Below are 19,986 nucleotides of genomic sequence, written 5' to 3'. Positions count from 1 at the left end.
ATGTTAGGTGTGCTTACTAAATTAGTCTTAGCTGAAAGGGCAAGTCAAGCAGTCAATATGTCTGAAATTTGCATGGAGACATTATATTTGATATTGCAATAACGTCTGATACATGCATAAACTTGTTCTGTGTATGGGCTGGTTTGCATGCAGATTATGCATAATCTTCTCCTATAATAGTCCACACTGCTTCATAATTTGGGTTATTAAATTTTCAGTTGGATTACCATTTCATAACTTATTTTGTTACGTAATAGTTTGCTGCTCAGAGTACTACCGTTTTCACATTCTAGTATAGTATTTGCAGCCCGTTCTTCTGAAATTGCAGATTTCCATCATAATATGTAGTGCTGAGCTGTACTTTCTTGTTCCTGGTTTCAGGTTTGGATTTGGGGTGAATTGCTTAGGCCCAAATCGAGCCCAGCCGCCATGCGCGACCATGGGCAGCAGGACGCTTATCACGCAGCACCTTCCACCGCGTGCCCTCCGCATCGCCACCACGTGCCCTCCCCGTGCCTCCACATGCCGCAGCCCTGGCCATGGCCATCGCGATGAGGCAGCGCGGGAGAGATAGACCCCGCCTCCGGTGCCACCTGAGTGTGGGTGACATCGGAGGAAGATAATATTGACTAATAGTAGAGAAGTTCCAGATACCGGTCCTGCTTGTAATTAGGACTTACTGAAGAAATGGAGATGGTTTGGTACTAGTAATTAGTACTCCCTCTCTCACATTTTATTAAGCGTGCGTGTACCTCTAGGTCGCAAATTTTATCAAGGTAGTATTAGTTATATGTTATAAAAATTATATCATTAGAAAGTTTAGATGTTCTATTTTCTAATGATATAATTTTTGCATTATATAATTTAAATTATATATGTCAAATTGCGATCTAGGGTTACGGGGAAGACTAGTAAACTGAGAAGAGAGTACTAGAAAAGGAATACAAATGAGCAGTTACAAACTGCCATTTTAGAGAAGTTCAAATATGGCCAACCATCAAGGCAATTGAAGCAAATGTCCTCATCAACGTGCTCTGAGTTTAGAGATGACTCTGAATATTGCCACCCCATTTATTTCATTTGTTTCTTAACTCGTTGCCGGCAATATAGCTGACCACTTACAAACGAGCTACATACTAATGATTTCTCTTGTAATTACCACTTACATGCAAGATACGTAGTATGTTTTTGGCATTGAGAACACAACTCATATTCAAATAAATGGGAACTCCACCATGGAAGTTTTTTCATGATTAAACCTTATCTTTGCTGCTTCACACATCAAGAGTAGAGCTTCAGAAACAACATTTGATCACGACTAACAAGGTCACTGATACACACACGTGGCTTATTCCTCAACTCAACTCTACGGTACATAATATTGTTCTACTATGTTATGGTAAAAATAAATGATCTCGGCACAAGGTTTTCCTACACCTTTACTGTTTCCAACTAAGCTAACAACTAATACCGCAACACGGCAGACCAATGCTATTGTCATCTCTCCTGGGTGGTAAGGAGCTTATGCAACTCAATCAACCTCTTCCTGCGTTTTGAGGGCTTCACTGACGAGATTTTGGCTTCTTCGGGCGTCCAATTCAGTGCTGTCAGGAGTAAAGTACACAAAAACAAATTCTACAGACAAGACATACATCCCTATAAAAATGTTTTGATAATTTCGCTAAATGGTACATAAGCATCTTACCAGGGGGAACGCTGGAAGTTGCTATATCAAACTGTAAGCAAAAGAAAAGAACCATTGGATAGGAGGCAATAAGATAAATTGAAGCTGAAGAAGGGAGGAACTGATGGCATAGACAGAACAAATGCAGAGTATCCCGGTAGGGTATATGCTTAATTTGCAGAAAGAGAACATTTGTTTCATGATAAAATCCACCAAGTGCAACACTTGTTTCACAGCAATGACTTAACCACCATTTGACAAGTAGACAGTTAGCTCGAGCATAATCTGGGTGCTAAAAGCACACTATTTTTCCAACAGCAGAAATTATGCATTGCAAATAAAAGTTAAACTATGAACAATGAAACTAGAACTATCAGCAATGCAACAGGCAGGCAAGTATAATGTTATGATTGCAAATGCCGAAGAAAACCAACAGAGTTGCAGTTTATCTGGAAATCTTGGAGAAGAACTGGATAAAGACCTTCTTTATACACATACCAGGCGGCTGGTAGAGCCCAGGCACACCTTACCAGCACCCGCACGAGCACAGGCTACCTGGGCGTCGCGGGCACCTCGCAGCTGACCGACTGGGTTTCGACTCCCTCCTCTCGCATGCAACTGCAGCTCACAATCGACCACACGCATCACGCAGAAGACGTGGAGAAGGCGACACGCCAGTTACCACCGAAACACGCGTCGGCGACGCCTCGCATTGACTCCTTCCATTTCACCTCCAAGCACCATTTCGTCGGCCTCCTCCCACCTCATGCACCATCGCCGGGATAGCACGGGCAGCGCGCCATGATGACAACCAGACACATCTCCCAGAACCGCGTGGTAGGCTCATCGACAGCGCCACCGGGAGTATGCAGGTGTATTCGTTTGAATATTCAAGATTCCGAGGAACTTTTTTATACATGTAGTCATATGGCACAACCCCATAAGGTAACAGGACACAACCGATAGCCTGCCCACAGGCCACAGCCACACGCCGTCTGCTCGCTCGCAAGGTTGCACCGTCACCAAGAGTCGAATCGGTCAACGAGAGTACCAAACACACTAACACACACACGGCGGCAGGCGGCCCGGCAGCCCTGGGGTCCCTAACGATTGCGCAGCAACCGGCGGCGGAGCAGGCGATTGGTGCGGCGCCCAGCGGGCAGGCAAAGTACTATTCATCTCTTAAACACCAACCTCTTTCAGCCTCATTGGCATATCAGTCTAGCAGATTAGCAGTAGGAGATTATAAATTTAAATTTCTTTGTTTATCATAGTCGACAACTAGACTATCAAAGTAAAGAAGCTACATACCTACCATTGTGCAAATACGAAAATCGGTAGAAATCGTAGCAGGTAACTTCCGGTGGCTTTGCGACAAAGCCGTGACTCTATCAAATGTTTGGATGTCTGTGTTGTGCATCAATGCATCTTGTGTCCATGACAGTAAACGAAATGAATCAACAGGTACCACAAATCCATGACCAAAACGGGAGCTAGTTTCCAGGGTCCAGGTTTTGAAGTTTGAACTGAATGAATGTTTCTTTTTTTGCGAAAAAATACAATGAATACCTACCATTTATCCTGGCGCCGCCACTGGGTGGGCTTTGCCGCCTTGGCGAGCGACGATGACGGCACTTCCGATCTTGGATCCACGCCGAGGCCAAGGGCCAAGGCCGCCGCCACTGGGACAGTATTGGGGAAGGGGACGACGGACGGGGGCAAGTCTACATCAGGCCGTCATGCCGAACGGAGGGGGCGAGGGGCGGTCGCCGGAGTTGGGGAAGGGAAGAGAACGGCGGCGGCACCTTTCCCAGTGACGGAAGAACGAGGGATAGAACTCTCGCCTTACCCTCTTGGATCGACAGTTGTTGGGCCTGGACCAATCTATTGGGTTAGACTGTCTACTGGGCCGAGCCCGTGTACGGTTTTATTTTTCTGATGTGCGAAAATTGCCTCAGGTATGTATCATACCGGTCAAGTTTTGGACAGTGGTATGAAACTTTCTGGACCACTGGATGGACGAAAATAAAGGGTTATTATTTATTTGAGGGTACCACAAAAGAACTCTTTGTTGGACCTTCATAACTACGACTTAAGAGGAAGGGACAGCCCTCTATCCGGAAATATAATAACCATAAATTGTTCGTCAATCTTACCACGTTCAACATAATTTCATAGTAGTCATGACTCATGAGTTGTACAAAAACTTTAGATACATAAACTGCATTTGCATAACACAATGTACAAGCATATACATATGGACATACAACCGTAGAACAAGAGACATACATTTATTCAATCTAGTGTATTTGTTCAAATATGTGGCATTTCATGGCCTAACTAAGCCGTGGGGTAGGAGGGCTCCATGGCAAGGCCGCACATGCCCTTCTTATCACTAATGTCCTTTTCCATTCTTAAGAATCCATTCTCGCCCCATGTTGTGCCCCAAGAATTCTTCAGCAACCAATACTTCGTACCATCATCTGTTGTACCATAGCCGATGGCTGCAATCCCATGATCCAAATCAGTACCACAGGACCAGTCATCACACCACCAGAGTAAAATTGGAATGTCATGTCTCCTCCATCTACGGCAACTGACACAGGTTGGCTTGCCACTGCCTTCATGAGGGCACCTTCATCATTGGTAGGCACATCCTCGTAGCTCTTAATCACTGCAGCACTGCTAGTACCACTCTTGCACTTGCCGTCTGTTGCGGAATATGGATAGCTAGACTCCTTAGTGAGGCCTCCATTCTTGATAATGAACTTGAAAGCGTCATCCATGAGTCCGCCCTCGCAACCCTGGTCCTCACCGTGAACATCACAATCCACCAATTCTTGCTCCGAGAGCGAGATAAGGTTGCCAGTACTTAGCTTCACAACGCCCTCTGTTGCAGCAACAGCAGAAAAGGCCCAACAACAACCTGCAAATGATTTTGTTTCCATATATGCAATCATACACAACATTCTGTTTTAAAAGATTCGTATGTGCATTTAACTCACTTGTATGTTAAATCTACTTACCACATTGGCCTTGATTCTTGACGGGGGTAACTGCACCCTTTGTCCTCCAGTCCACCGTTGGCGGGAGTGCATCAAGACTCATATTTTCATACCTGAATCCCGTAGGAACCTTCAGCGTGCTTGAAATGTACCCCTTGTTAGTCTTGGTTGCCCTGAACTCACCATTGCTGATGTCAGCAAATTGGTTGATGCTGAGCCAGAACTTGCCGCCACCAGCGTTGAATGAGTCGATGAATCGAGCATTAGTCTTGAATATCTCAAACCTCTGCGCCTTCTCAGCAGCGTCATTATAGACGCGGCCATACTTTACCATCCAATCCTCGTGCCTCGCTACCATGGACAAGTCGTCATTCAGCTCACGAGCTGCGAGGACAGAACTAAAGAAGAGGCAGCCGAGAATGGCAAGGAGTGAAGCTTTGGGGATGGCCATGTTTGGTCAGGCCCTCTTCTGAATTGCTTGCCACCCGTAGTAGTGAGTACGTTTTGGTTTGCGTTGTTCAATTTAACTAGGTGATATATATAGTACTCGCAAGTGATTGTATTATTTATTCAAGTAGGAGAAATAGGTACATAGGTACGGTGCGTGCATGAAGTTGTACTGTGTGAAAAGGGGCAAGCTCCTGCGTAGCCTTGAAGGAGTATTTAGAACATAATTTATTATTGTGCATTAGACGTACATTTGCTGTAACTGTGAGGATAACTAATGTTTATGCAGGAGTTCACATCTTCAGCATCCCCTTCGTATGACAATTGAGAAGAGCTATAACGGAGCTTCCAGAGGAAACACGACAACTTGTTTTAGTTAATTTGCACAAAAGCTTCACCCCTCTTGTACAATCTATTTGGTATGGAGTAAGTAAATTGACCCCTGACGCATCTTCATTCAGTAATCATAAACTGTTGGCCACCGGTGCCTGTTTGGATGACCGCGAAAGAAAACCGTTGGCCACGGTACCTATGTACTAAATCCGAGTCAATTAAAAAAGAACGGAGGGAGTACCTATTTTCCGAATATGCGTATAATGATAACTTGAGCTATGGACTTCCATGTTGAACTGTACGATGCTTCCATTTTTCTCTTCAGCTGTTGCGGTGGTTTTCGCATCCCAGGACCTCACTAGATATAGGCTCCGTTTGTTTGGGCTTCTACTTCTGCTTTTGAGGTCCAAAAGTGGAAGCCCAAACAAACAACCAACTATTGAAAAGCGTGGTAGAGAAGCGCTGCAGGAAAATACACTGCGCGAGCGTCCGAGCCGGAAAGCAGCCCGAGAGGTGCTTTCCGCGATTCTGGCTGCTTCCCGAGTTGCCAAGGACCAAAGTATCCTCAATAGTTCTAATTATTTACGGAAAACTTGCCACTGCATATAAGAAAATCCGGCCCGTGTGCAACCCCGAAGCGAGCGACTCCCCGCTCCACTTTTCCCCACCCCGTCCTCTCGATAGGTTAGGGTTGGAGGGAGCGCCAGCCGCCAGCGCCCGAACCCGCCGCCAGCGCCCGACCCCGCCGCCGCCGGCGCGCAGGCCCTCCTCCCTCGCTCTGTTTCCCGTCGTCCTGCAGCTCCTCCCGTCCCAGAAACGACCGGGAACAGCACGGGGCGAACTTGACCCCGTTGGCCGCCGGAGACGGAGGAGTTCGAGCCTCCGCCTTGCCCTTCCTCGTCCGCCGCCGTCCCGCTCGATCCCGTCATCCTCTAGGTCGCGCCGTCCCTTTTGAGCTTCGAGACGTGCCGGTGACAGGATCTTGAGCTGCCGGCGCCTCACTGTTTCTCGGTCGCCTTCGTCTTGGTGATCTCCAGCGATTTGGCTTACATGTGCTCCGCCCTGCTGCAGAAATTCCTCTCTTTCTCTATGTTAATTTGATCTGTTCATATGGCGTCTCATTGTTCATCGAGTTGTTGACGTGGACATAATTGATGTATTGCTGCTAATCGAGTTATTTTGATCTGCAGAATTGATCTGTTTATATGGTGTGCAATTTTGCAGATATATTGATAGACATTTAGTTCATATTCAGAATAGGAGTTTATTCAGAACCTGTTTTTTATTAGATTACAATGCATCTGCTTGGTTGTAAAGAAGGTCTTGTATATTTTCGTGTGTATGGTGGTTGTGAAGTAAATATATAGTTCTCTTGATGGGCATGAAAATATATTGCTATAGCGGTTGTAAATTCTAAATTGCAATATCTCTCCTGGTTATCGTTTGTCGTAGAAGAATAAAACTGTATCAACGTTGTTTTAGGACGCAATGGCATTTGCCAAAATGTCAGATATACATGCTTCATATGTTTGATAATATGGATAAGCTTTATAATATTGTTTACACTTCAAGCTCTTTTAGGTTTATGTAGAGAAGTCTTGTAATATATGTGCAAAAATTATGTTAAAATCAGTCAGGATTTAATATTTAATATGAAAACGTAAAAATTAAAACTGAAGTAACTAATCCTTAAGCATGAAAATCATGTTAAAAATAGTCAGAATTAGCTAATTTTTATCAAATCAGCATGTATACAAGTTCTTCCCCTTCAGGGTCATTTCAGACATTTCACCGTTCATACCAGCAACAGCAGCTTTAAAAAGCTCTACTGCCAAACATCAAATCTCTGCTTTCAACAGCTGCTTCTCACAGCTGCATTTTCACAGCTCAACAGCTACAGCTGCTTTTTAAAAGCTGCAGCCCAAACAAACAGACCCATAGAGCGTTCTGGGCATGGCATGCTTCTGGGCTGAGTGTAGGGGATTTTCTGGCTTGTTTTGCTTATTTCGGTGCTTTTGCTGGGCATTGCGTTCAAAATGTGGCTAATTCATTGCCTATCTTCTGAATTGACGAAAAGTGAATTTGGTTTACTGCTTACAATTTCATGGGGTGCGAACTCATCAATTCGACAAATACATAACAAAACAGTGAATGTTCATCTGTGCATATTAGGTAATCAAATTCCAAGACAACTTTTAGTGTAAATTATGTATTTACTCGATGGGCCAAGTTCTTGCAGTGTAAATATGTAACTACTAATTGATATGAGTGCTTGCAGTCTAGAAGGAATCTTATGGAGTATTTATATGGCTCAACTAAGTGAAAAATATTTCATCTATGCCAGAAAAGTATTGTCATCGTGATTTTGTATGACAAAAGAATATTTCGGTTGGATTTGAACAGGCAAGAATTACCCTTCCATATAAAGGAAATACTGAAGATGCGACCTCCTGCACACACAGCTGTTGTTCTCACAGTTAAGCAAACCAACGACTTTGATATTTTTTCCTGTTAGGGGAGAAATCCCGAAGGATTCACCAACAAAAGCTCGTCCCAGAAGGGCAATTTCCCCGCAGACATGTGTAAAACTCAAGCAAAAAAGAGAAGGGAAGGGTAGAGAATTCGCTGCTACCCTGAATAAACAGAATACCATTTCAATAAGGATAACGCTAGCACAAACTGGATTACTGCTATTTCAATCTTCAGATACGATTCATGTTCCATGTGTATACTTGTTCTTTCAGCACACACGCAAGCCACACTTCGATGATCTAGTTGCACAAAGCACACCTACTAAAGTTCCATTCAAGTTAAAAACCAGTCCACAGACTTATTCGCAGATAAAAAGCATCCTAAGCAGCATCTGATCCCCACTCTCTTCTATCAACAGAAGTCAGTATGACAGGTTAGACACTACCTAGTCAACTCCCATTGTCTTATGAGCAAAGTCATATATCATCATATATGTACCATGGGGGAGGCGCGGCGAGGCCCAGCAACCGCGACTAGTAGCCTCCCCTAGTTAAAAGCACCAGGCCTCTTTGCCCTCGCTGGGGGCAGGGCGTCGTTATTATTCACGACGCCCACGCAAAGTACGGGCATATGGCCCTCCTTGCCACGGTCCAGTTGCCGCATCCATAGAAATACCGCCCCTGCATGGGACCCGGTTTGCGTACAATGTTCCACCTACTCAGCACTCCGCAGTAGCAGTACATTGGCCTCTCCTTTCCTGCGGTGTTGCCAGCATATGGATTATTATTAACCTGGACATGAGGTCCCAGCATCTCCTTTGCCTTGTGCTGCAATAGGGTGGGATCTGGAGAACGGTCAGGGGATGGATGGCACGTTATTGACTGTGGGGCTGGTTGCCACACAAGTGAGTTCGTGATGGAGAACTTGAAGCCCCGGTGCATAAGCAGCGCAAGGAGGCGAGCAGTATTGCGCGCATCGTCAAGCCCACAGTGGGCACGACCCTCCCACGTGAGGCCAGCTAACTGAACTGCATCCTTCAAGTTGCACCTCACACCCCCATACACTTCCTGGAAAGGGACCTTCAAGTTGATCCACCTGATAAAATTTGCACATATTATTAGTCAAAATACAAAGCATTGCACAAATGGCTGAAACATGACTCGTCGTATAAGGGGAAATATATGAAGAAAGATAGCTATTTACATGTGTAGAAATTTATTTACTGATTATCAATTTAATCATCTCCCCAGAAAAATCAGTCGAATATGAGAAAAGAAGATTCAGTGACCTATTTAATCCCTTTAGCAAGCAATGTAAAGTATGTACACTGAGAATATATTCCATTTTTTCAAAGAACTTTCTGGTAACAAATATCAACATCTACAAGTTGAAGTTTAAAGACCTATATGGAACACAATCGAAATAATTCCATGCAAGCTTCTTCCGTTTCAAACAAGCCCTAAAGTTTTATACATTCATGATGCATGAATTAGATTGAATCTCCAAACATTAATATTTTTGAAGAACAAAAAGAACAGGGAAAGTGGGCAGCTAAAAACTCCTAAAATCTATGTACAATTGTTTCACTTCATCTCATAATCTGCATGGTTGATCAAAAAGAGAATAACAAGGGCCTAGATTATTGGTTCAACAGCCTTGGTGCCTAGATTATTGGTTCAACAGCCTTGGTGCTACTGCTAAGCAGTAAGCACCTCTAATTTCATTTAGAGTTGACCTATTGTGACACAGTACAATGATAGTGTTAGGTTGGAGGCAAGGATGGCATGCCCGTGTTTGAAGCATGTGCAGAGTGATCAACTGGGCCTCCAAAAGAGGAGGGCCCCCAAATTACTACTTCTAATTGGGGCTAATCAATGCGTTGAGCATTAGGGCATGTACACAATGGTAGAGAAGGCATGCCTTCCCTTACTCTGCCACATCATCTGGAGAAGACAATAGTGCAAGTCATACAATGCATTATCTCTTATAGCCATTCCTACCAATTAATGATACAGTAATTAACTAAATTTTGGTAGGAAATTATGTTGATAAGGGAAGACATGTGGTACCAATGGAGAAAATAGCTTTCCCTTATTTTATAAGAGATGGTCCCTTAGCTAAAGGAAGACAACCTTCTCTCTCTTCATTCTCTCTTTTTCAATTAAGCAAAAATCCGAAGTGGCACCTCTAAGGAAAGGCTGACGTCGCCCTATTGTACGTTCCCTTAATGCTGCCTTGGAATCTGCCATCAAATTAACTCCAAAGGGAGGGCCCTGAAGTCATGCACACATCTACCTTTCTCTCTTTCCTTGCTCGCCTATCTATCTCTGCCACCGAATTAACTCTAGAAGGATGGCAGTTTCTCCCAAAATATGTAGTACTGCTAGTACTTTGAATTCTGATAATCACCTTTTGTTAGGATGTACTACCTCCTTTGAAAATATAAGCCTTTTTAGAAAGATAATTTAGCTTTCTATAAAAAAGGCTTATATTTCGGAACGGAGGTAATAACTTTTTTAACAAAAGTTGTACCACCAACATGATATATATATATATATTACAAAACCGTGTTTTTCTTTATTGCCAATGGTTGACCTAATTTTGGTTTTGCACAGGGCCTCCATTTTCTCAGGTACGGCCCTGGAGGATGAGCATCCATGGGAGCATCAGCCCCATCCAAAGTGTTTGGTTGGTCAAATCATACCATGCCATCCAGGACAAGGTACGACTGAAGAGGATATTATCCTTTGAGCTATGAGATACGATGAAAACGACCAAACGAACCCATAAATATTTTACTTATAGTGTATGATTACATCCGATGAAATCGACCTCTCAAACTTTGTCAGTGAAGCAGGTCTACTCCTATTGTACAGAAGACACTAGACTTACTTTATCATAGTCAATTGTTTTAATAAATTGCAAAGCCATAGAGTTTAAACACCGAAGAAATAAATAATCGATAAGTGCACCATCCTAGTTTTCAAAAAGCATAATTTGACTGGCACCAGATTAATAAATACCAAGGTTGAGAAAGCCACGAAGGAAATAATGTCCACCACTAAGGCTTGGTGAAGATTGAGTTTTCTAATAGATGTGTGGTTACTGGTTAGTGATGCATAAATGGTTAGGGAAAAAATAATATGATAATCAAACAAATAAAAGCAAAAGAGAGAGAGGGTAGTATTATTTGTACATTCATGCCCGTCCACATGATTGAGAAACAAATAGGTCCACTGAACTCAACTGAACAGCATGTCACACTAAGCCATGTAAATATGAGATATATTTTACCTGTTGAAATAGGGGGGCTTCCTGATTCTCTTGAGCCTGCACTCTGATTCCAGCATCACGCGGCAATCCCAGTTAGACCAGGTGACAACAGCAAAGTTCTTGTGCTTAATTCCTTTGTCCTCTAACCATTTATCATGCATGAGCAAAGCTTCACTTAGCGGTACACCTCTGTCCACCTAGACATGCAAACTCTATTACTGACCAAATACACAAGTCAAACTTTTGGCCATACATTGAACACCTTCACTTTAAGGTAGGCAAAATATGACTTCATCGAAGTGGTAATTTTTCTTATATTGCCCGATTGAATATGGTACATCATAAAACTATAGTAGAGCTTTAAAATTTCGACAGCACATCAAATAGGTTGACTGAATATGTAGAAATCATATATGCATATTTGTTTCAGAAAAGGTGACAGCATTACAATTTTATAGTCAACGTTGTGTTCTTGAACTGTATCAATGTCCAGAAGAGATGCTTTTGTGAACAAGATGGGAGTACACAGATGAAAAGTAACTGGTTTACAGAAACATATAAAGTTCACTTTTGTGACATACAGATTTACTTAACAAATGCTGACTTTCAACAGCCTCACAGTCTCACACCCATCTTTGCATTACATTCCACCATAAGAAATGACACAGCGGAGAATTTAACAGCTCATCAAATTAAAAGGTCAATCATTAACATCCATCTGAGTTTACCTTGAATTATGCTTGCTAAGAAAGCTAATGTTGCTAAGTTTATCTTGCAGGGGAAGTACACTTCTATAAAGCCCCTTTATCAGTGTCTAGCCAAATAAGGCCCATGTCTCACCATGAGTATGCATGCCAAGTGCAAAGTTGTTTTCCCAACATTCCCATCAATGGTGGATTACAGAAACAGAATATCTAAGACGTCCTTTTTGGAAATTATTGTTGTCTCACATTGTTGAAAGGATCTACAGAAAAAGCTGAAATTCAATGGCTCTAACGGTGGATCATGGAAGCTGTTTCCACAAACAGTCAAACGACAACATTGACCATCACTTGGAATCCACCATAGAATTGTCAGCAGCAGCAATTAGCTTCTACTGAGTACATCCTACTGTTCAGTAACAAACACCCTGCCTTCTTTTCTTTTCCTTTTTCTTTTGCGAGGAGACACCATATCCTCAGGAGGTTCATAATAGCAAATGCCATCTACATAAGGTCAAACAAAGGTCAAAATAAGGTCTGCAGAACCCATAGTGCTTGATGATACTGCAAGTCGTCCGCATAGGCTGTGCAAATGGCCCGTAGCTCAGACACATTCGCATGAAGCTCCCAATAAACAATGATTACTAAGGTGATTAACCTTTTGCTTAATAGTAGCTAAGGCCTTCATATGGTAATCTTTTTTATCTAATTTGGGATAAGTTTTTTAGGCGAACAAGATGATGCATACCACCATGATTAGTAAGTTGATTAAACCTTTCCTAAGAGTAGTTTGGGGCTGGGTGTGGTACATTTTGTTTGTCGAATTTAGAATAGTTTTCCAGGCAAACCAACGCTATGAATGATGCATATCCCGCCACCCGTACAAAGCCGAAAATCAGCAAATAGATCTTAGATTAGCTTCACCGTGGAGGTTTTTAAATCCAGTAATAATCGAGTTCAGGAGGTGATATACAATTCTGCTTCTTATCGGAAGTAAGCCCAATACACGATGGGAACTGTTTTTAACCAAGCTAGGAACAATACACCACGACCTGACATAACTTAACTGTCAATATGCGTCTATAAGAAGTGGGCCTAAGAAACAATGGAGCCTGTTCATAAAACTAGGTCACAAATCTACAACATGTACCCCTAAACAATATGGCATCCATTCATAGGTCACATACACTACCATTTGGCACCCTCATATTAGCTGAAGAACTACATGAACCAAAACGCAACACAGTAATTCTAGTGCTTATTTGATTTACACACCCGCGCTTCACTGACAGTGACAGGGTTTTCTCTGATTCCAGACCTAAGAAATTCGAACATCTAGGCATCAACTGCAGTAGCCTTAATAGTTAATCCCACTTGACTAATGTATAGAAAGAAGACAATACTCAACCCTCACCAGGCGGCATGTCAGAGATAATAGCACTTGCTCGGTCTGCAAGACTGCCTCAGAAACACTACTCCATGCTCTTGCTGAATGTCATCATGCTAAAATGTTTTGGACACAGGCAAGAGATATTCTGAATGTCAAATTACCTAAGCTACACCCGGTTACATGGGCGGCTGATATTTTGACTGAATCATGGTGGTCACCGGAGGAGAGAGCAAAGGTGATCACGGTTATGTGGTCTATCTGGTCATCGAGGAATAGATGGACGCACGGTGAGAAGGGTTTCGACCCAGCAATAGCAGTTGGAGCTGTGCGGGATACTCTGCTAGAGCTGGAGCTCCCTCAAACAAATGTTTCACAGGTTGGAAATCAGCCTAAGAATTCATGGCATAGACCAGACACAGGAGTGATCAAACTTAATGTGGATGGTGCTATTAACAACACAGAAAGCGTGGCTGGAAGTGGCGGTGTAGCCAGAGACGGTGAAGGGATTTTCAGAGGCGCTTGGTGTAAACCTTACCCTGGGATCGTCGATCCGTTGACGGCGGAAGCTCTGGCTCTACATGATGGCGTGGTTTTTGCTCAAGCTCGCAACTTCCGACAGGTTCTTTTTGAAACTGATTGTTCGGAGCTTGTGAGGCTTTGGGATTCTAGGAGGATGAATAAGCCAGTAATTTCTCCTATCCTTGAAGAAGTTAGTATCTTAAGTTTAGGTTTTGAGAGTTTTTCTATTAGTTTTGCTAGGCGTTCGTCCAACACTTCAGCTCATTCTTGTGCACGTTATGCATGCATGAACAATATGGCTGGGAATTGGGTCGACGTTAGTCCAGTTTTTCTTCAGAATAGCCTTCGTGCTGATTGTAATGTTTGTGCACTGAGTTAATAAAGCTGCAGTGTTTCTCCAAAAAAAAAAAAGACAATGCTGACAAAGGAGAGATGATCCTGGTACGCAACAGCTTTGTCGAAGCTCCGTCCCTGGCCCTGGTGTGTTGCCGCGGCATCCAGCTTTGGCTACCACAGTTTTCAATTTCTGTAGCAGCTGCATCCAAGGCCTGCTGCACCACCGAGAGGCCCGTGGCCATTTCCAGCTCCGGCGCCAGTGGATTGATCGTGAGGTTCAGATATGTATTGTTTGGAGACTTGGGTTTCTTTGTTACGTACCTAACAATGGAACCAGTGTTGGTAGAGGAAGCCCTCATTTTCTTCCATTGCCAATATAATGTGTCCCCTTGGTCTGAGTATTATTAAGCGTAGCGGGCTTATAAATAACAAACCACATTACCGGTTTCAGCTTAAAAATTTAACACGCTCAGGTCAACAACCGAACACACTTACTCACAGTGCTGGCTTTGCCCAGGTGAAAAAAAAAACAAAATTCCAAGCTACCAGCTGACACCAATTTATCCTAGGCGAACACACTTAATCATAGGGATGGCTTTGCCCAGGCAAAAAAAAAATCCAAGCTACTTGCCTAGACTACCTTTACACGACTAGAACACAAAGAAATGATTTTTGCAGCATGCCGCAATTAACTACAAGACATCAAACCAGAGAGATGTTAAATAGTAATGTTTTTTAGCAATATGCACACCCTCCTGTCCATACAGAAATTCAAAAGTTGCCAAAAGCTGGACCTGACCTGCTCATATCACATGGTCGTTATTAAAAAACATAATCCTAAGAAGCAAATTACTAAATACCAGGCTAGAAAGAATAATTGAAAAAGGGTGACTCAGTGAAGTTATCAATAATTCGCAATGAAATAGAACGTTTCTACCAAACTCATACAAGAAAGCTAGCTGTGAGATCTAATAAGTGTGGGCAACCTACTAGATACTGATTGGCATGCAATTAAGTTTGAATGGCTTGTGTCAGATAATGATGGAATCAGCCAATAAAAGATGCGAGGAACCAGTGCCTCCACACATGTAACTGTGGAGGTGTAGATTCCAATTGTATTTATTCTAGTTGGCATCTAAAATAGAAATAGAATATAAATGCTGGCTGATGGAATCTGCGCAATTGGATATGAATCTTTAAATTTACTTAAATGCATAGAAAAGGTACAGACCAAGTTAGGTTCCGCATGTGTACATAATGATGCTAACATGAAAGCTCATTGGTTCCTTCCATCTATACTATATATAATTATACTACATACTTGCCCAGTCATTCTATTGGCTCAAGTGATCATGTTAAAACCTTACAAATAATATTAACTGACTATATAAGAATATTAAGAATATTCAAAATCTAGAATATGCACCAACCTGAATCTGTTGTATACCAGTAAGCTCCTTGCAGAACTCGGTCAAACTTTGATGATATGCTGGCCGAACGTATGTTTGAAAGGAAGCTTCCAATTGTCCAGTTGCACTGTTAACCAAGACAGATGGGAACTCAATGATCTCTTGTGGTTGCGGATTGTTCTCCTTGTCACAGGTTGCTTCAAAGTCGATAACCACAAAATACTGAAATTCCTGAAGTTGTGCGTCATGAGGATAACCTTGAGGGAACATCTTGAATGGGAACTGAACTCTTTTCTCAATGGGAAAACTGTGGTCCCTATTAATCTGATAAAACTGGTTCTCAAACCCATACGGTTGTGGCTGCCGCAGCATTTGGTAATCAGAATACAAATGTGGCCAGGCATAAAACTCCTGGCGGTAGTAGGGTCTGCCAAATCCTTGATTTGGGAGTGGAGAAGGCTCCCAGACTTTATCTACTGCAATACTATCATTCTTTTTCTCATCGCTCTCAGGGAACCCTTCAATGGCACCTCTGTGATCTTGAGGGTTATAGGGAGAAATATTCGGCTTGAGGCACCCTGGAGGTGCCTCATTATTGACTTGCATTTCCTCTGCATTGATGAAGTAGATAAGAATATGTATGTGTGGTAGAATCAACATTGCAAAGTAAATTATTAGGACACTTATTAAGGTTGTCATCAGAGATAAAGATAGTATCCCAAAACTTATCCAATGTATCATCATACTCAAGCTTAGCGCAAACCCTTTAACGATTCGAATGCAAAACACTCTCAACTCAGCCCACAAATATATATATAACAGAAACAAGAATACCAGTCTGCACCAGTATTACCAGTACATTATTAGCGCTTGTTACTAGTTAGCACATTTTCTTCAATTTAGTAGACACCATTCAGTTTACACTGGTCTGAACAATCCCAATTCTTAAAAAAAAATCTAATAGTAGCACGCAGCACTGACTAGCAACACGCTATATCCAATGTCCTCCTACATACATACAGATGATTACACATAATAATTCAAGAGAAACGCAACGGGGGCACACCAATCCCCGCCTCAGTCCACTGAAATCTGCCAAGGGAGAGAGGTTTGGGAAAAGTTCCCCCTAAAAATCGCGCCTTTGCCCCCGCCGCCAGTCCACTAGAGAGAAGAGGGGGGAGAGATCAAGATCCAGATGGAAGAGGAGATCTGACCTGCGCGTTCGTGATCAATCATGTCCGTGGCGCTGCACCATCCGGATCAGAACTCCCCCCGCGCCGCACGGACCTGATCGATCCCCCCACGAAGAAGGAAAGAAAGAGAAGAAAAAAAAAGAAACAGCGGATCAGCGCGCGCGAGGACGAGATCGAGCTACGGAGAGAGGAGAGACGGGAATCCCTGGGCGCGGGCAAACACGGACGTACATGTGACGGCGAGAACCGGAGCGGGAGGGACGAACAGAGCGGCCACCAGGCGACGACCCTCCTCTCCTCTATACCCTTCCTGTGCCTGCCTATCCCAGAGCCAGAGGGCGACGGAGGAGGATCGGGTGCAACCGCCGGACAGCGCGCACGGGTTTGGAATCCAATGGGATCACGACACGCGGCTCCGGAGGGCGTCACGCTGGGTACTTATCGGCGGTTGTGGGCCCGAGAGGACCGTGTCTCGCAGGGAAAAAGCCTGGGACGGAGTGTCAGTGTCACCGCCATCCAGATCCATGCTGAGATCATGAATCTACCTGGACTCTATCCGTGATGATGATGATGATTGTGCCTTGTGCGACTGAAATTAGAGTTTGTCCGGAATTCAAGTTGGCTCATCTCTCACGATTTATTATACTAGCACGTCTTAGAGACATATGCTAACTTTTCATGTTTTTCCCCAAAAGAAAGATAAAACCTTCCCGATAATATAAACCCATAATACTCCCTCTATATCTGTAAATGGAAACGGTGGCACACGGTGCCACCAGCCCAAGCCCACTCAACCTGCTAAATGGACACTCGGTAAGAAAAGGAAATTCCTGGCGGCTATTCACGGTTCTCCGCTACCGCTCATGCCCCATCCATGGCTTCGGAGGTGGGCGCTGCCCCATCCGTCCGCCCTCCCCCTCAACTCCTCTTCCCTGAAGGAACAGCTCCACCGCCGCCGCTCTAACATCCATGTTTTGATAAAACCTAATTAGGGTTGATTGTGCATCATGAGCATCGTGATATTTTCCTAAGAAAAATACATTGAAGTGGAATATGATTTGAAAACTCTCACTGTTGTTTGAATCTCTCTCTAAATTCAAATGCTCCAAAGTGTTCAAAAGTTTTAAAATAAAATACATTGCACTTGTGCTCTTTTAAGAAGTACATGGATGTTTTGAAAAGTTTAGAAAGTTTGAATTCTCAAGTGCATTTCAAAATAACGCAAAAGAGTTTAGAAAACAAAAACAGATTTTGAAGAAAAGAAGAAGAGAAAACCTCCCTCTCCTCTATTGGGCAGCAGCCCAATTCTTTCCCTCTCTTCCTCTTCTCTACACAGCCCAGCAGTAGCCCACTCCAGCCCAACTCAACCCCAGGGGGTTATTCGCAAAGTTACCAAAGTCATCCCATACCTTCGTTCCTGGAAGCAGCTGCGTGTCGCTCGCGCCGCCGTTGCCGGCGCCAAGATCCTCGCCGCCTCCAGGAACCCTAGCCACCCACACCCCTTCTTTCCCCTCGTTCTCACGCTCCCGCGCCCGAAAACCCCAACCGGCTTGCAGTAGCTCCGGCCACCGCCCCCCTTGCGTCGTCGCTACGAGTCGCCTCGAGCTTCACCGACGAGACCAGCAGCTCCGCCTCGCCGCCACGACCCTCCTGGCCGAAGGAATCGGCCGGGGATGCCCCCAATCGACAGGGACATCCCCTTCTTCTCCGCGTCCGGCTGCCGGCAACCGGCCCGATGCCGGCGCTACTGGCCTCCCCTGCCTTCGCCGCCGCGTCCATTCGCTCGGTGGAGAGATCCTCTACCTCCCGAGACCCTCCATCCTCTCCCTCCGCCTCTGGTTTGCCCCCGCCATGTTCGCCTGCCCGCGCCGCTGCGGCACCACATCGCCGGCCAGGCTCCGGCCACCAAACAAGAGCAGCGCCGCCACCCACTCGCTCCCCGTGCTCGTGCGTGTCGAATGGGACTTTTGGCGCATGCCCGAACGCCCCCAATCGCCGCCTTTGCGAGCCACCGGCGGCTCACCGCCGGTTGTTGACCACCATTATTGACTCCGGTGGGCCCTCCTCTTTTCCTTTTTGTTTCTTTTATTTTTTCTATCATTTATAAAACTATGACAGGTCGGGCCCTATGTCAGATATTTATTCATTTTCGTAAATATTTAGGAAAAGGATAAAACCCTGACATGTGGGTCCAGGTCTGTCAGATTTTTTATAATTTTCCAGGATTTTCAGAAATGATTTAAAATTAATAAAACTTGTAAAATTCATAACTTATTCTTTTTAAATCCGAAAAATATGTATAATATATCAACAATTTCAGAAAAATGAGATCTACAATTTGGTTACAAAATCATGCATTGTTAAACAACTTTGAACCCTAATTGTTTTAAAAGAACTTAATCAACCCCTTGGAGGTTCCGGAAGTGTTAACCCTAGTTCCGTCGAACCCCAGTTAAATTGATAATCATGTCTTAGGATTATTTCAATACCTTTAACATGTCATGTCATCATACTTGTGTGTGCATTGCATTATGCCATGTGTTGATTTTTTTTACCTTTCCGGTGTTTGCTTCTTCGCGATCGATAGAGCAAGTTCCGAGATGATGAAGATCGACAACGACGAAGGTCAATACTTGTCCATCGATGAATAAGTCAAGCATGGGATCATCGAAGATCCACATTGGTTTGTCAGGGACAAAGGCAAGCCCAAACCTCGTTCATATATGGTTTTCGGAATGCTTTTACTTCTGGTTCATACATATTGCATACGATTCAAATATGTTTTATCGGCAGGTATAGTTATCCTATGTGTTGCATTTACCATCCTTATAGCCTAAAATACTCTGATCCACTGCTCCCAGCAAGACTAGGTTTGAGCTCGTGTGCATCATTAGAGACATTGTATCGAATATGCTTAGTCATGCTTAGTTGACGAATTCTGATCCATCCGGTTGATGAATCGGAGCTATCGAATATGCTTAGTCGGTCAGCACGTGTGGGTAAAGTTGTACACCCCTTGAATGGATCGTAGCGAACAAGAGGGGGGTAAATGGCGCTACGGCAAGTTTTAACCTTTTTCAATTTTAGCGCAACAGAAGGTAAAGGTGATAACTTTAGCAATAGCGGTGTTCCTACAATGATGTTAGGACATGTGCAACAAGTAAAGGAATCAACAATATAGTAAGAGTAAGGAGCGAGACAACCAGAGGGCACGGAGGCGAGGC

The 19,986-nt window shown here is 43.8% G+C and overlaps 1 protein-coding gene and 1 pseudogene across 2 annotated transcripts; both read right to left on the bottom strand.

Annotated features, from left to right (window-relative positions):
* Positions 1-4,024: 4,024 nt before the first annotated feature.
* LOC124660639 lies at positions 4,025-5,269 on the bottom strand (annotated as a pseudogene).
* A 2,858-nt stretch (positions 5,270-8,127) lies between these two features.
* LOC124665348 (ERI1 exoribonuclease 2-like) lies at positions 8,128-17,107 on the bottom strand. 2 transcript variants are annotated; one of them, XM_047202758.1, is made up of 5 exons: positions 16,994-17,106; positions 16,784-16,856; positions 15,591-16,180; positions 11,236-11,411; positions 8,128-9,036 (listed from the first exon to the last, which is right to left on the bottom strand). In XM_047202758.1, the coding sequence occupies exons 2-5, from the start codon at positions 16,803-16,805 to the stop codon at positions 8,544-8,546; spliced, it is 1,281 nt and encodes a 426-aa protein (XP_047058714.1). In that variant the 5' UTR covers positions 16,806-16,856; positions 16,994-17,106; the 3' UTR covers positions 8,128-8,543. The 2 variants fall into 2 exon arrangements, with proteins under 2 accessions (XP_047058714.1, XP_047058715.1); XM_047202759.1 differs by lacking the exon at positions 16,784-16,856 and having other exon boundaries at positions 16,994-17,107.
* Positions 17,108-19,986: the final 2,879 nt, after the last annotated feature.

This window comes from Lolium rigidum, chromosome 6 (assembly GCF_022539505.1).
Source record: "Lolium rigidum isolate FL_2022 chromosome 6, APGP_CSIRO_Lrig_0.1, whole genome shotgun sequence".
NCBI lineage: Eukaryota > Viridiplantae > Streptophyta > Magnoliopsida > Poales > Poaceae > Lolium > Lolium rigidum.
The sequence above is the reverse complement of the archived record's forward strand: the minus strand, read 5'-3'. Positions and strand labels throughout refer to the sequence as shown.

What these genes read in the sequence shown, in the direction of transcription:
- LOC124665348 (XM_047202758.1), bottom strand. Translation starts at nt 16,805, where the DNA reads ATGATTGATCACGAACGCGCAG. An exon ending in GATTGATCACGAACGCGCAG is followed by an intron (nt 16,181 to 16,783) that starts GTCAGATCTCCT and finishes TCATCAATGCAG; the next exon opens with AGGAAATGCAAGTCAATAAT. An exon ending in CTGGTATACAACAGATTCAG is followed by an intron (nt 11,412 to 15,590) that starts GTTGGTGCATAT and finishes TTGCATGTCTAG; the next exon opens with GTGGACAGAGGTGTACCGCT.